Here is a 15,999-nt window from a genome sequence, read left to right on the forward strand (position 1 = left end):
AATAAAACCAGGACATAGCTATGTATTTTGTAGTAAACCCTGGAAAACCTCTAACTGAAAAAAAGATCAAATTTTTGAGTAGATATTGCTAGGAAAAGTCTATGTAGATTAAGTTCATAGCCTCATTAAACATGACTAATTTCAAAAACTAAATCTGACTAATACATACAAATAATCAAAATTTATGTTTTTTTCTGGGTGAATTTCAAACATGATGCCAATATGACATTTCTGTATTCTGAACCACAAAATAATTCATAACAATTCTACAGACCATATGCAAGTTTATTTAAATAAGTTAACACTGCAGAGTGAGTCAATTTATAAGTATAAAAATAGATGGTTTAGAAACCAAAAATAAGCACCACACAAAAGCAGATTATACATACACCATCAGGCCTTTGGAATATTAAGGCAACATAAATATCTCAAGCAATTTTAGAAGAATGCTTTACTTATATAACAGATGTTATTAAAACATCTCAAAAGAGGCAGGGCTCACAATTTTTTTCAGTATGAGGTCTTCCCTTCCATTTTTGTTAATATATTAATGATTCTTCTTAAATACTGTACCATAATTAGTCTAGATTAACAAATGGGCTATCAAAGCCACTATCTTGTTGGCTAGATAGCGGAACAATTAATTTTCTTGAAGGCTGCTGACACACTGAAGATGGTAATGTACTGCTCAGTTTTTTGAAATCTGACTTTAATCTATCAGCCTTATGATGAGATGGGTGTCCACAATTCACACTGATCTTTCCCGGCTCCAAATACGTGGTTTCTTCTGACAGGTATGGAGTTTGATCACGCTGACATTTCATTGTTTGACAAATCATATTACTTTCCTCTGTGTCTGAAAGATAACCGGATGGTGAAAACTGTTTGGATTTAACAGATTCACTTGGTATTTCCAAAGTTCCTTGTGGCCTACCATGTACAAATGATGCTTCACGACTGTCAAAGGATAAGGTTGCACTGCTGGAAGGCCAGCCCAAGCAGTCACTAAGGTCCCCTCCATCTTTTACTGGAGGTTCCTGAACATCCAAACCTTGACTTTTCTCAGATGCAGCATTTTCACTTTCCATTAGTGGATTGCATTTATATACTTTTAAACCAAGTCTTTCATTAGAATCGCGAAAGGTTATATGCATGCATCCTGATTCAGAAGGACCAGGGGTACATCTAGGTGAGGGTTTATTTCCTAAGGTTCCGAGAAAGGGGTATGCAGCTGAATGTGGAAGTGATTCAGAACCATTATCACTGAGTAGGTCTTTCTTCTTGTGCAAACCAAAGCCTCCTTCACCTTCACAAGGAACAAACTCAGGAGAAACATTCCTTGGCAAACTGTTTAGGTGCTTGCAACTACCATCCCCAAACTGGAATTCCAAATGTGTCTCTTTGGATCCCACATGCTTTATGCTCTGATGCTCTGAGTTCTCTAACAGCCTTTGTAAGTTACAAGCTGCCCTCCTCTTGGGAGCTTGTTCGCACAGACTTCTGGTGATGGTGTTTACACTGTTTGATTTGCTTTCAATACAACATGGTATTTTCTGATTCACATCATTTCTTTTTGATTTTTTAACTGCAATCAGCATCTCTGAAGTTAGGGGCAGTGCTATTATGTGCAAGGAAACACGAAATTAAGAGAAAATTAATATTTAAAGGGAAGATTCATCCTTGAACAAAAAAATAAAAAAATTAAAAATAAGAAAAAATTTATGTTTTTATACTGTATTCCCAAAGAATGCTTATATACTGTAATAATTCTTAAAGAAAATACATCAATACTGGACATTTAAAAATATTCTTTTACATATATCCACTAGATAAAGCTTGGTAATTTTGTTACTAAGATCTGACATATAATTATTATTGCTATCCATCTGACCTATCATTTTCTGCAATAGATGTTATAGCAATTTCAAGATCCAGCCACAATGTTTTCAATCCTGCCCTGATTCTGATGTTAAGAATGGAGTTTCTGACAAGTTCGCTCAAAGAACCCCACCCACCCAATACCTACACATACACTTCTAGAATAGCTAAATAGACTTTCTGATTTAATTACCTAAGACACAAAATCTGATCAAAGACAAAGCAGCCACATAGCATGAAATTAGAGGCATTGTATCTCAGAGTAGCAAGCCCTAGAGTCCATGAAAAGGATTTGCTTCTCTACCGGGGACATTATTTGCACACTGTTGCCCCAGATCTAGAAAATTATTTTCTTGTTATATGTTACTGCCTTTTCATACCTAAGGTTCACATCACCATTCCAAAATTTATACAAATAATCTTTGGCTTGTACATGAGGAATGTTTACCAACATCAGACTCATGGACCCCTGAACAATCTCAGCTTCAAGTTTTCCAGAGGTTCAAGAACCCCATTTCCCCACTGATATGTTAAAAATCTCCCAGTGTGATTGGGAATTTACCAGTCTTTTTCATGTATTTCTATCAGCTCTTGCTTTATATAAAGCTGTATGATCTACAGAAAGAAAACGATTATAGTTTCTTGGGAGACTATTCCATTATCATTATGAACTATCAGCTTTGTCCCTTTTAATGCTAACTCTAATTTATCTAATCTTTTATTTACCTCTATAATTTATCTAATATCAACACTGCATTTGCTTGGTATATCATTCTCCATCCCCTGATTTTTAATTTTAGATGTTCTTCTTGTAAAAATAGCAAATTACCACATTTTTAAAAACCCTATTTGAAAGTTGTGGTCTTTTAATAACTTATATGAGTTTAACCTACTTATATTTAGTGTGATTGTTGATGTTTCAAACTACTATTATGTCCTACTTACCCACGCTTTCTAGGTTTTTTTCCTCTTTCCTGATTTTGTTAGATTGAAAATGTTTTTTTCCAAGTTTTTCCTTTACCAGTTTTAAAGTTATACGTTCTATGTCTTTGTTGGTTACTCTTACTTTTTTTTTTTTTTTTTTTTTGAGACAGGGTCTGCTCTGTTTCCCAGGCTGGAGCGCAGTGGTGCGATCACAGCTCACTGCAGCCTTGACCTCCCGGACTAAAGTGATCCTCCCATCTCAGCCTCCCAAGGCATGTCGGCTCCCAGTTCCTGCTTGATATGGCTAGCCACCTGGAGCACTGCCCTGCTCCCAGATTCTTTGTTCCTGTTGTTGTTGCCCAGCTCAATATTGAGGTTGGGGAAAGGAGGGGAGAAGAAGAAATAAAGAGAGGATTAACCCCACCTGGTTGCTGTTGGTTTAGAACACCAACTAATTACCCCATTCATATCCCCTAGGCCCTCTATTTCTCCTGGAACATATCACCCTCATATGTGGAACAGTTTTGATATTGCTCCTAATTGCAATTGTCATCTCCTGGTGGTTTTGAACTGAGGTTTCCATCTTCCATCCTATACTGTCTTCTTTCTCTCAGGGATTTCTTGTAGCTTCTGGTCTATCCACTGCAACTTTTTTTTTTTTTTCTTTTTTTGAGACAGGGCCTCACTCTGTCACCCAGGCTGGAGTACAGTGGCACAATCATAGCTTACTGCAACCTCAAATTCCTGGGATCAAGGGATCCTCCCACCTCAGCCTCCCAAAGTGCTGGGATTACAGGTATGAGCCATCATGCCTGGCCCACTGCAACTTTTTAAAACCCACTTATAATTTCTTCTTTTTCTCATTCTTTATTTGCTGTTTAAAATCTTTTCTATCATTTCAAGGGATGGAAGCAGCAATAGGAAGCTGATGGGCCTGCTCAGTCTGCCTACTTAAATTGGAAACGGTGTACCCTTTTTGCGTAAACTTCTAGTTTAAGTAAAACATACAAAACTTCACAAATTAACTCTCACTCCTTACCTTCCCTGCCTTCTTCATACTGAAAATATTAAATAGCTAAAGAAGAAGAGATAGAAAAACCATTTGGTGACTCACTTTGACATACCTGACTGTGTAGTTTTGCTCTGGGACTTACTAGAAATAGGTGTTTCCAGTAATTTTGCCATTGTAGCAAGTTTGCTAGCAGCATTCATAATCTTTTTCTCAGCCCTGTGGGGAATTCCAGAATATTAAAAATATAGTTTAAAGGAAAAAATGAGTTGCCTTAGCCCCATGGTTTCTGTTTTCCTATTGGCTCTGCCAACATTTAGGGTAGCACAGCCATAAACCTCTCTTAACCCCCTATGGCTGATCATGTAGAAATAGTTAAATTTAGTGGTTAAAGAAAATGCTTTAAAAATGATAACATGTTGTCCTGGTAATCTCAGGACACATTGTTCAGACTGAACTCACCCTTCTTTTCCATCATCCTGCAAAATCTGTTGGAGGCAAATCAAATAATATTTGCGCATCTTTCGGGCGGTTTCTTGACGTTCTCGCAGTACCTCTGCTTTTACCATTTCTGCAGCTCGTTCCTTACTCTCCTGAATATAACGAAGCATGTCATCTATAGGGAAGTGAGAAAATGCCCACAGAATGTATGTTTATTAGCACTTTTTCAGAAACAGGAGGGGCAGACTTCAGATCAATTTTCTGGTAGATGAAATGATTTTAAGTATAGTTTAAACATTATACTTTCCACAGTCATTAAAATGGAATATTTTAGATCATCATTTTGGAAGACTCAAATGAGAAGTATTCTTATAAGTTCTTTCGGAATGATGACAGCTACATATAGTAAGGAAACATGGCATATTCCCCAGCTAAATTTTGTCATATTCTAAAACACTTAGCGAAGAAAATACTGTAAATATGAGGTACAGAAACTAGCATTTCAATTGTACATTATGTCCAGTTAGGAAAAGAGAAAAATAAAATATAGAGAAAAGGTTAAGCAGAAAGAAAGGAAAAAGCAAACACAAAGACAGAAGAAAAGGAGGCAGTATGAGCTGGAGAGACTCATTCTTCTCTCGTGCTCTGAAAATTTACGTTCCATTATTTATTGAAAATTCTTTCAGCAGCACTTTTTGAGCATCTAACTAAATATAATATTACAATTCATAAGAGATATGTACAAAATGAGACTACAAGGAGGGTGATGGGACTTATAGTTGGCCTCTGAAATTTACATATAAACATAGCCCACAGCTTTCAAGTTTTTTTTTTTAACTCAATATATCTTTGATTAGGACTACTATTAGCTAAGGCTAACTTTTTTTTTTTTTTTTTTAATAAATCCAAGACTACATCCTACATCTAGAATTTCACCATCTCTGTTATATTAAGGATACCAATTCATACAGGAATCTTCCTCTTAATGTCAGTAAGCATCTGAAAATTAGTGGTTCTATGCAAAAATACTAACTGGGAGACTGTTTTTCATTATTTGAAATGGAAAATGAAATGCAGTACATGTCAAAACAAAACATCCAACCAACTTTCTAAAAAATAACTAAAACATAATATACACACATACATACAAGTTATCACATTAGGATGAAAACATGCTTAAAATTCCACTTCCCAATTAATACATTATTAACAAAAAGTTGCATTGCTTGTAGCAATATGCCCTTTATTAGCACCAGTAACAACGGAGAAGCAAATTCCCTTATAAATACCAAATGAGCTTTGTAGAACATCTACACGTGATTCTGAATCTACCAATTATATTTGAAACTTCAGACTTTACCTGCTCTTTTTGTTAAAAAGAAATGTAATTTTAGGAAATTAATATACATTTTTCCTATATAAACACTACTTATTGTTTTGGGACATATATCCATTCTATGCATATTATAATTAGAAACCAAGAAGTATTCAAAACAGGGAAAACACACATCAGGAGAATGCTCTACAGGATATGCTGGCACAACCTGGTACTGACAAGGACTTGATAAATTTATAGCTATGAGAAATAATAACCAGAAACAACAGAACAATTGCTAACTAGATCCACTTCCACAGTCCTTAAAAGTTTATGGTAGGAGGCCGGGCACAGTGGCTCACGCCCGTAATCCCAGCACTTTGCGAGGCCGAAGCGGGTGGATCACCTGAGGTCAGGAGTTCGAGATCAGCCTGGCCAACACGGTGAAACCCTGTCTCTACTAAAAATACAAAAATTAGCTGGGTGTGGTGATGCATGTCTGTAATCCCAGCTACTCAGGAGGCTGAGGCTGGAGAATTGCTTGAATCCAGGAGGCGGAGGTTGCAGTGAGCCGAGACTGCACCACTGCATTCCAGCCTGGTTGACAGAGTGAGATTCCGTCTCAAAAAAAAAAGTTTATGGTAGGAAGTAATAGTTAATTGCTCATTTAAAACCCATGTGACATTTTCTTTACTACAAATTAGTTAAGTTGTAAGATTATTAACTTTTCAGTTTAATACTAGTGTCCAAAAAGAAACAAGAAAATCAACAATATAAACATAAGACGATTCTCACATCACTTCCAAAAGATATTATTTGGGAAAAATGATCAATGACTACATAATTTTGAAAAGGTATCAATAATCTCTTTTAAGATTGAAGAAAAAGGTAATTTGGAAAATTCCCTAAAAGAACTACTGCTGGTAAACTCTGAGTTTACTTTAACAGTGATAATAAAAAAGGCCCAAGCCATCCTTAAAATCTTCAGAATTAAACTTACGTTTAATTTTTTTTACAGCTTTAATGTACTGCCCACGAAGTTCTTCCAAGGCTCCCCCACTGCATGGCAGGCAAGCATTTTCAATGGCCCCTGCTGACAATGACCTAAAAAACAAACCAAAGATTACAAAAACAGAAATGGTAAGTGAAAAATTTCATTTGAAAAATATATATGTATCCATATACTCTAATAAAGTTAACTAAGAAGTGCTAAAAATCTCATCTAGAACAATCTCCACTATACAGTTATTTAAAATAGGGGAAAAATGGAAACAACATAAATGTTATGGTTGCTTCAATAAATAACAGTAAATCCACATGAAAATTTATGCAGGTATTGAAAAACATATGTAGGAGAATATCTAATAACATGGAGAAATGCTTATCTAGTAATATTAATAAAAAGTTATAAAATACCTTATACTATAGCCTCAATTTTAAAAACACATTGTGCATGTGGAGTATGTGTAGAAAGAGGCTTAAATGATATAAAACAAGAGGTCACTAGAGGGTATCTTCAGGAAATAAGGTTTTGGGGGATTTTCTTCTTTTTTATACTTTTTGCTGTATAACAAAAAAAATTGATACTTAAAAAAATTTAAAGATACTTGTACTTAGATTTCTTTAAAATAGCACTTTAAAATAGTAAAAGTATACCTTGGTGGTGTTTTACAAAGTGTTCGCAATTCTTCCAATTTATTCTTCATGTCGTTGTTTTCTTCTATTAATTCTTCAACAACTTTATTATTCTCTTCTATAACAGAAAGTTTATAGTATATTAGACAGTTAAAAATTTTTTAAGCCTTCTTTTCCCTTAAGTTCCCAATACAAATGTTTATAGAAGAGACTGTGCAATTTCCAGTCGCTTTTCTGTAACGTTCATTCCCTTAGAAACCCTACTCAGATCATTCCCTTGCTCTGTTTTCTCAGCACTTAAAATCTGTATCCCATCTTCTTCTTGCTTTGGGTTACACACTGTCCTGGAATTGGGTTTCAACTGTTTCAGATGCCTGTGTTTTGTTTTCCAACTGTGCTGAAGCTCTGTAGAAACCTACTAGGTTTTCTAATTCCATGTTCCCTATGGATCCTGGTAGACAGTTTATGCTCATATAAACGATCATTGAACATGCACCTCGATATAAAACAAAAAGAAAATTAACCTTAAGTAGGTGTCTTTTTCAGAAATAATGTAAGATTTTCAATTCTTTGAACTTTGTGTGTGTGTGTGTGTGTGTGTGTGTGTGTGTGTGCAACAAGGCTGTTTATTTCACCTGCGTGCAGGCGGGCTGAGTCCGAAAAGAGAGTCAGCAAAGGGTGATGGGATTATCATTAGTTCTTACAGGTTTTGGGATAGGCGATGGAGTTAAGAGCAATGTTTTGGGGGCAGGGGGTGGATCTCACAAAGTACATTCTCAAGGGTGGGGAGAATTACAAAGAACCTTCTTAAGGGTGGGGGAGATTACAATTCTTTGAACTTTTAAAAAGAGGATGAGGAAACTGATAAGAGTCCATGTGGTATGAAGGAAAACACATGAATTTCAGAGTCAGAGACATCAGTTTACATTCTAACTCTGCTGCTTACAAGGTTGATAAGCCTAGGAAAAATTAACCTTTCTGAACTTTTCTTCACATGTTAACTTACAGATTATAATAGAAATAAAACAACAAATGCACAACACCTACACAAGGCCTGGAAATACCAATATAAATGTGAACATGGCATCTCATGTTTCCTATGATGCTACCCTCTGAACACACCGTAAGTTGAGGAACAAAATTACTCTATTCCCCCTGGTGATGGATATAACTTTTTGTTTTAAACAACTCACTCCCACCCCATCTATTTTTCAATAAACGCTACCAAGAGAGTGGAAAAATAGAATTTAAGAAACAAAGAAGCAATCTCAATAGCAAAGATATAATAACCTACTAAAGTTATATTAAGAAAAAATTTCAATTAAACTATTGACTTAAATTCTGACCCAGACCCTTTGTATCAACTCATTGTTTTGAGTGATATATCAACTTTCTTCGATTATTTGCAAGTCTACGAGTTTTAGAAGATATCAGCTTCAAAAAACACTGTGTAGAATGGTATGGTGCTAAATATTATTATTTATAAATAATAGTCATATCCAACTGCCCTTATCGCCATATTCTGTAAAACAAATTGTCTTGGTTTTCATCATATTTTAACATATCTATGTTTTAAATATACCTACAGTTGGACAAATAACTCATTTACTCTCCTGGCCTCTACTAAAGAACTAAGTAATCGCAAAATGAATTGCAGTTGTTAAATTTTTAATCTCAAAATTCTTAAAACCCTTTCTGGTCTTAAAGTAATCATTATCTATCTCTTAGTAATAAGTACTAAGAGTAATAAGTGCCTTAGTAATAAGCGGTCGGTGGTAGTTACAGGTGGCTTCTCTTAGCAGTATTTCCCGAGTTGTGCTATGGTGCCAGGTGTGCTAAGTGCTGGAACAGGACTTGATCCTTATTGCTATAAAGACTACACTCCAAAGGGAAGTACAGACAGCAATGATTACAAGGATGGTGAATGTTATAAAAAGCATAGGAACTATGGGGAGTGTATAACAGGAGGACTAAACAGGTCTGCAGTGGTTAGGAAAGCCTCCCTGAGGAAGTAATGTATTGGGGAAAAGATGAGAAGGAGTTAGCCAGCCAAATGAGATCAGGATGTTTTGGCGAAGGGAGAAAACAATGAAATCCATGCTATGGCTCTACTGAGAGAAATTAAGAGAGCTGGGGGAAGACAAGGTTGAAGGGGCTGGCAGGTGCTGGATCAAGAACTTTTCAAACCCCGTTAAACTAAGTGTTTTTGGTTTTATACTGAAGGCCATGGCAAGCCACTGAAGAGCTTTAAACAAGAGTGTCATGTTTCAATTCACTTTTTAAAAAGGTTGCTCCAGCTACCCTATGGAGAATGGATTAGAGGGGCTAGACTAGAAGCATAAAGAGTCAGGGAATTATTGCCAGTGTCCAGGCAAGAGAAAGAAGTGGATGTACAAAATAAACTGATTAACCTGGTCTTTTCTGAATGACACCATTATTTAGAACCCTGGCATTTTGTTTTTTGTCCATTTAAACATTTATTATCTGGTATGTGGTGGGCACCATGGCTATTAGGATGAACAAGATATGGCATATTCCTTCTCCTCAGAAAATTCTTGGAGAATTTGGAGAAGGTATCTGACAAGTGACCAAACAATTACAATACAGAATGGTAATGGTGATAATAGAGGAAGAGCCAATGCTACAGGGCTGCACAAGAGCAGCCCACTTCACCCTGACTAGGGAAAATCAAGGAGGGCTTTGCAGATAAAGCATCTTCTGAGTTGAATCCTAAAGGACGAGAGTAAGACTAAAAAGAATGTTGGGGAAAAGTACAGGACAGAATACAAACATCATATGCAATGAAGGTCCAGCAGTAAAAGAAATAGGACCAGCTCAGGAATCAGAAGCATTTCAAATGTAGAGTATAGCGTATAGGCTATAAGCGATAGTGAAAGGTAAGAAGAGGGAGCAGCGATCTAAGCCCCAAAACTTCCCTTCTTCAGAGGGGCACTGGGAAATGGTAGAAAATCTCCCTTTCCAAATGTCTCACAGCATTGTGATGAATGGACTAGAAGGAGGCCAGTCCAGACCCTCACGCCCTTGTTTATGCCTTTTCCCTCTATCTCAAACGTTGTTCTCCTTGGCAAACACCTCTATTTTTCAAGGCTTAGTCAAACCTTTCTTAACTTTAATAAGAGGTAGAATTAACAATCCTCTTTCTGAGGAAAACACTGCCAACAGCATTCAACGTTTAATTATTTGTTAATCTGTTGTTAGATCTCCTCACTTAACCAAAAGCTTCTTGAAGGAAGGGAACACATCTCCACCAGAACTGGAATTTTGTATGATTTATTCACTGCTGCATCTCCAGTGCTTAGAAGCCTGCTTGACGTATACTGGGCCCTCAATATCTGTTTAATCAAGAAAGGAAGAAAGGAATGTGACCTTTTAATCAGAGCTGAAATCTTCCTCTTTTGAGTTTTGTAATAATAATTTGATTAGTAAAAATAAGATCCAAATTAGTTTATATTAATCCCAAAAGAGGATCAGTGCACACATTAACTAAAATGTCACATTTGAACATTTCAACAAGGATCAAAGAAATTCATATTGGTAGCAGTGCTACTTTAAATGCTAACCTCCAATTTTTTCCACTACAGCTTTGTGCTTCCTTTCTAAATGCTGAAGATGCCTACAGCATTTCTCCAGTTTTCCTTTCAGATCTTGACATTCCTGCTTTGCCTTTTCAAGTTCTTGGAAGCAGTGTCCACAGCATAAATCCTTAATTTCAAGGACCTTTTTCTTATCTGCAAAAATTAAATGACAGAAAACTTTTATATCAGTTTAGACCAAGAACTATCATTAAAAAAAAAAAAAAGACAGAAAGAAAAGCAGATGACTCATGACTAAAGGCTACAGCACGACTGAAAGAATGTGATGCTTAAGATAGAGAGACATGGGTTTACATATTGTTTCTGCTGCTTACTGGCTATGTGACTTGGAGCATATTAATTAACTTGTCTAAGGCACTACTGGATACTACCATCTACTTTAAAAATAGTCATGAAACCTATTGCTCTGGATCTTGGTATTGAATACCATTCCCTACTAAAAGGAGTCAAGGATCTTTAAGAAATGGCTGACTCCAGTACTGGGGAGGGTATATACAAAATAAGACTGAAATATCTTCCTATGCCAGAAAGTAAGAAAGTACTCAAAAATACAGGCATGTCACAAGGACATAGAAGCCAGTTTGAAGGAGCTCCACTAGCTGAATCTGGGACAATTTGAGCACTAATGAAATACAGTAATGAATTATAAAGTATTAAAAATAGGAATTTATGAGTCATACCAATAATTTTATGAATGGTAGGTAGGTAAGTGGGTTGGTAAGTAGGTAGGTAGATGGATCGATGGACAGAGAGATAAAATAAATACACAAATGAGAGGAAAGGATTCTTGATTCAACATGCTTAGTGCCAACTGGGATAAATAGAGGGAGGAAGTTGGAAGAATTATAATTTCACAACCACCATAGTAAAGACTGGATCAAGCAAGAATCATCAACGGTTGCCAAATATAAGAGAAGGTTTTCATGAGAGGAAGATATTTGCATGGTCTTAAAAAGTGTCTCCCACAGATTGCTTATCAACTGATAAGCAAGGGTGAAAAAAAACCAGTAATTATATAGTGAAGAAATTAGACAACATATTCACTAGGTAATGAAAAGTAACCTCACCAATAAGACATATGGACACCACAATTTTTAGATGTAACAACATATCACCCCTTGCAGTGCTCCAGCTGAGAAAACACAACCTGAATCAACCATGAAGAAACACCAGACAAACCCCAAATGAGAAAAGTTCTGTTAAAAAAAAGTGAAGGTGGAAGCAGAGAATATTTCTCAAAAATGTCAATGTCATGAAAGACAAAGAGAGGCTGTGGAAATGTTCTAGATTAAAGGAGGCTAAAGATACATTACAACTAAATGTAACAGCTGACCCTAGACAAACGTCTGTACTGGAAGAGAAAAAAAAATGCTATAAGACATTATTGGGTCAATTGACAAAATTAGAATACAACAGTAGATTAATACAATACTTTAATGTTAAATTTACTGTACTAAGGTTAAACAAGAAAATATTCCTATTCCTGGAAAATACAGTCTGAAGTACTTAGCCATAAAAGTCACAATGTATATATAACTTACCCTCCAATGGTTCATAAAAAAATGAAATATTCACACACACATATATACATAAGAGCACAAAATGGAGTAAAATGTTAATAATAGGTGTATCTCATTAAAGGGTATGTGAATGTTCTTCGCAACTATTTTTCTTTTTGCTATTTTTCTATATGTTTGAAATTATTTCCAAGTTTAAAAAATGATTTAAAACTTTTAGAAGACGTAAATATATAAGAACTGTTCGGCACAGTAGCTGGCACAGAGCAAGTACACAATAAATAACAGACATTGTCATTAGTAATACATAAAATTTATAAAATTAAAATATACAAAAATGATTAAAAAGTAGACTATTAATATAAGTGATATAATAAAGCAGGAATACAAGTTAGCACAGGCTCAGGGGCCAAAATGTTACTGTAAAGTCATTGATCCAGCAAAATTATTCTTAGCTCTCTCCTGACATTTTAGTTTGATTTAAGTGGTACCATTTATGTTAATGAACATTAAAGGATTAATGAAACATCACAATGGTACCATAAATTGCATTTATATTTTTCATCTAGGATACTGTTGTAAAATTGGAACTCGTGCAAATACCACTAACAAGAGAACAGATAACTCATAGTATATTCATACACTGAAATACTATGTAGCAATGAAAATGAATGAACTAGAGCTATTGCATCAACACAGACAAATCTTAGTAGCATGCTGTTAAATGAGAAAAAAGCAAGTTACAAAGAATATAGAGTATTAAACTATTTTTATAATGTTAAAACACAAAAAGGCAACAACTTTTTGAGGGTACATACACATAATTAAAACATTAAAAAAGACAGTAATTTTTGAAAATCAGAATATTTGTTAGCTCAGACTGGGGAGAGGTTGCAGGTATAGAACTGTGGTCAACAGCACTGGTGATGTTCTGTACCTTAAGCTGAATAATGGGTTCCTGGTTGCTAGGCTTCATAACTTACAGATGCATACATATATTCTTTGAATGAACTAAGTATTTCATAATTAATGTTTTAAGTACTTTAAATAATAATGAGATATTAGGATAACATAACCAAACATCCAACAGTGGTACTCTCTGATGGTAGGATTTTAAAGGACTTTATCACTTAATACATGTTTTGTATTATTTAATCCTTTCTAATGAATTTATTAATGTGTTTGTTTTTAAGGGAAAAAAGACTAAAGAAAAATATTTTTATAGTCTGATTTTTCTTTGGCCAAAACTAATGCTTTTATATTTATAGGACTTCCTAAAGCTAAGTAACATCCAAAACTTGTTTCTACCCATTCATTTCACAGATTAAGATAGAATTCTCAGGCTATTCCAAACAGGGCATAAAAAGTACAATGCAAAATACAAATTAAGGTAATATTATCATCCACTGAATTGGCAGTAAGATATTCTCAGCCACCTAGAACCTAGAAGTAGGGGAAAAGGGTTTGTGAACAATGAGAAAGGCAGAGATGGTATAGGCAGAGATTCTCTAAGATTCTGGTAACATTGCCTTCTGAATTAGAAATGTGTGGAAACTGAGATTATTTACTTAGTAGGTATGACTGGCCTTGGCAATTATTAGTTGTTTTCCAGGTTACATTAGAAACAGCAAATAAGCAGCAGAGAGAGGCTGTTGTGTTTGTGTAGGGAGGAAAGGAGCAGGCTGCAAAGGGTCAAGAAGCTAAAAGAGATGGGAGCTAATAAAGGATTTGCAAATTTCTAGCTCTGAAATCTCCATGAATAGGCAATATAAGTCCTATACTCCTCAGTAAGCTCTGAACACAAGCGGCTCTAGTACAGTACAAGAATTCTTTTGTCATGATGAAGAGTCTAAGTCATTAAGGAAAAGTTAAACTATTAATTCATCACTCTGCCATACGTTGGAAAGGAAGAGATTAAAAACACTGCCCAGGCCCTCAGAAAAACTCACAAATCAATTAGAAAACATCTAATACATTTCAGAAAGATTTCCATTAAAAAGTGATTGAAATTAGTTTCAGTAATTTGAATGAAAAAGTCTCTATTACTTGGCAATTCTCTGATGTGAAACCCTTGATTTCAGGGAATAAAAACATGACTTCTCCATTAAAACTCTCATGATTCTCCTTGTAACAAGAATCAGTTGTGAATGAAGGGAAAACCATAAATAGAAGAAGAGGGCCTAAATTAACCCTCTTATCTAAATACAAAATGAAATCTAGGAAGAGGGGACATTAAGTCAGACGATTATTACCCATTTGTTCACATTTATGATCTCCTTTTATCCTCAAAGCAACCCTTCAGAAGGGTGATTATGGATGCTACAAAGACTGGTGGGAACAAAATCCAATTACCAGCTTCTGCTTCTGTTGCTTGTAAGGCCAAGGGCTGAGCATGGTGTCCAGCAGCAGGTCCAGGGTCTCCTTGGCCAGTGCCCCGGCTGGCAGAATCCTTAGAGAGCTCGGCCATATTTCTCTGAAATAAAGTATCTTCAAAGTTAATGCTTAGTAAAAATCTTTATACAATTTTATATTTAAAATGCTAATATTAAAAATACAAAGAGAAAACACTACCGGAAAAAAATCTTGCCTGAACTATCTATCGCCAATATTTTTCTTAGGGTGTTATATAAGTACTGTCACTCTCCTAGGAACTAGCTTCCTATGAAACTTTCCAAATTAGAACACTGTCTGACAGGCGACTGGTGGGCAGCTATGAGACAGACAGAAGATATGGTTTGCACATTATACATGTGAATTTGAGATTTTTCAGTGGTATACGTGATTAAACCACATGAAAGACAATATAAAATCAGAATTGTTCTTGAAAATCTAGAACATTTTTACTACAGCAAGGAACAAGTTAATTAGCAAGTATAATGCTAACCCTCTGCCTCCTATGAATTGAAAATAACAGTTAAAAATCATTTTAAATTTATATAGTACTTCATATGCTTCTAAATACTTTAACATACACAGTAATTTTGTAAGGAAGGCCAGCTGAATGCCAAAGTTAAGGACAGAAACTGAGGCTTAGCTAAATTAAACATCTTGCACAAGACCATTTCTTCACTAATATTTACTGAACGTTTTTATGTTCCAGTCCTTGTCACAGCAATACAGCTACTAAATCAATGGATTTTTCATTTTTGGTTTTTGTTTTGAGATGGAGTCCTCCTCTATCGGCCAGGCTGAAGGGCATTGGCGCGATCTCAGCTCACTGCAACCTCCACCTCCCAGTTCAAGCGATTCTCCTGCCTCAACCCTCGTGATCCGCCTGCTTTGGCCTCCCAAAGTACTGGGATTACAGGTGTGAGCCACCACGCTCAGCCAAATCAATGGATTTTTATGGTAATGTTTTCAGATTTAAGATGACTACTAAATCGGAAAGGAACAGAATAGGTGGTACGGAGAAAGTAGTCTTACTGATTATTTAAAACATACTATATATGCCTGATTCTAGAAGCCTTGATTTTGATTATGAGAAACCACTTAATTGACTGTCAGAAAACCTACTTACAATGTCCAACAGAAGCAGAGGTTAGCAATTATAGAGAAGAGGCAATCAAGAAGCTATGGGTTTGAGGTCAAAAGGAGTAGGAAAAGCTGAACCAAAATGCAGTCAGTGCTTCCAGTTTTTACTCAAAACTGGGGAAGAAAAGTCAAGAT

General features: G+C 35.6%; 1 protein-coding gene across 14 annotated transcripts in view; it reads right to left on the reverse strand.

Annotated features, from left to right (window-relative positions):
• Window positions 1-267: 267 nt before the first annotated feature.
• CEP152 (centrosomal protein 152) overlaps window positions 268-15,999 on the reverse strand; it is a 72,955-nt gene continuing 57,223 nt past the window's right edge. For 5 of the 14 annotated variants that reach the window (XM_523070.7, XM_054666911.2, XM_063794092.1 and 2 more), the window contains 7 exons: window positions 14,686-14,806; window positions 10,784-10,951; window positions 7,224-7,320; window positions 6,568-6,671; window positions 4,274-4,427; window positions 3,927-4,030; window positions 268-1,618 (listed from right to left, as the gene is read on the reverse strand). In XM_523070.7, coding sequence (XP_523070.2) covers window positions 579-1,618; window positions 3,927-4,030; window positions 4,274-4,427; window positions 6,568-6,671; window positions 7,224-7,320; window positions 10,784-10,951; window positions 14,686-14,806 — 1,788 coding nt within the window. In that variant the 3' untranslated portion in view covers window positions 268-578. Of the gene's footprint in view, window positions 1,619-3,926; window positions 4,031-4,273; window positions 4,428-6,567; window positions 6,672-7,223; window positions 7,321-10,383; window positions 10,556-10,783; window positions 10,952-14,685; window positions 14,807-15,999 lie in introns of those variants that run through there. The other 9 variants (XM_003952648.5, XM_054666912.2, XM_063794095.1 and 6 more) reach the window with 5 other exon arrangements.

Source organism: Pan troglodytes, chromosome 16 (assembly GCF_028858775.2).
Source record: "Pan troglodytes isolate AG18354 chromosome 16, NHGRI_mPanTro3-v2.0_pri, whole genome shotgun sequence".
Classification (NCBI taxonomy): domain Eukaryota; kingdom Metazoa; phylum Chordata; class Mammalia; order Primates; family Hominidae; genus Pan; species Pan troglodytes.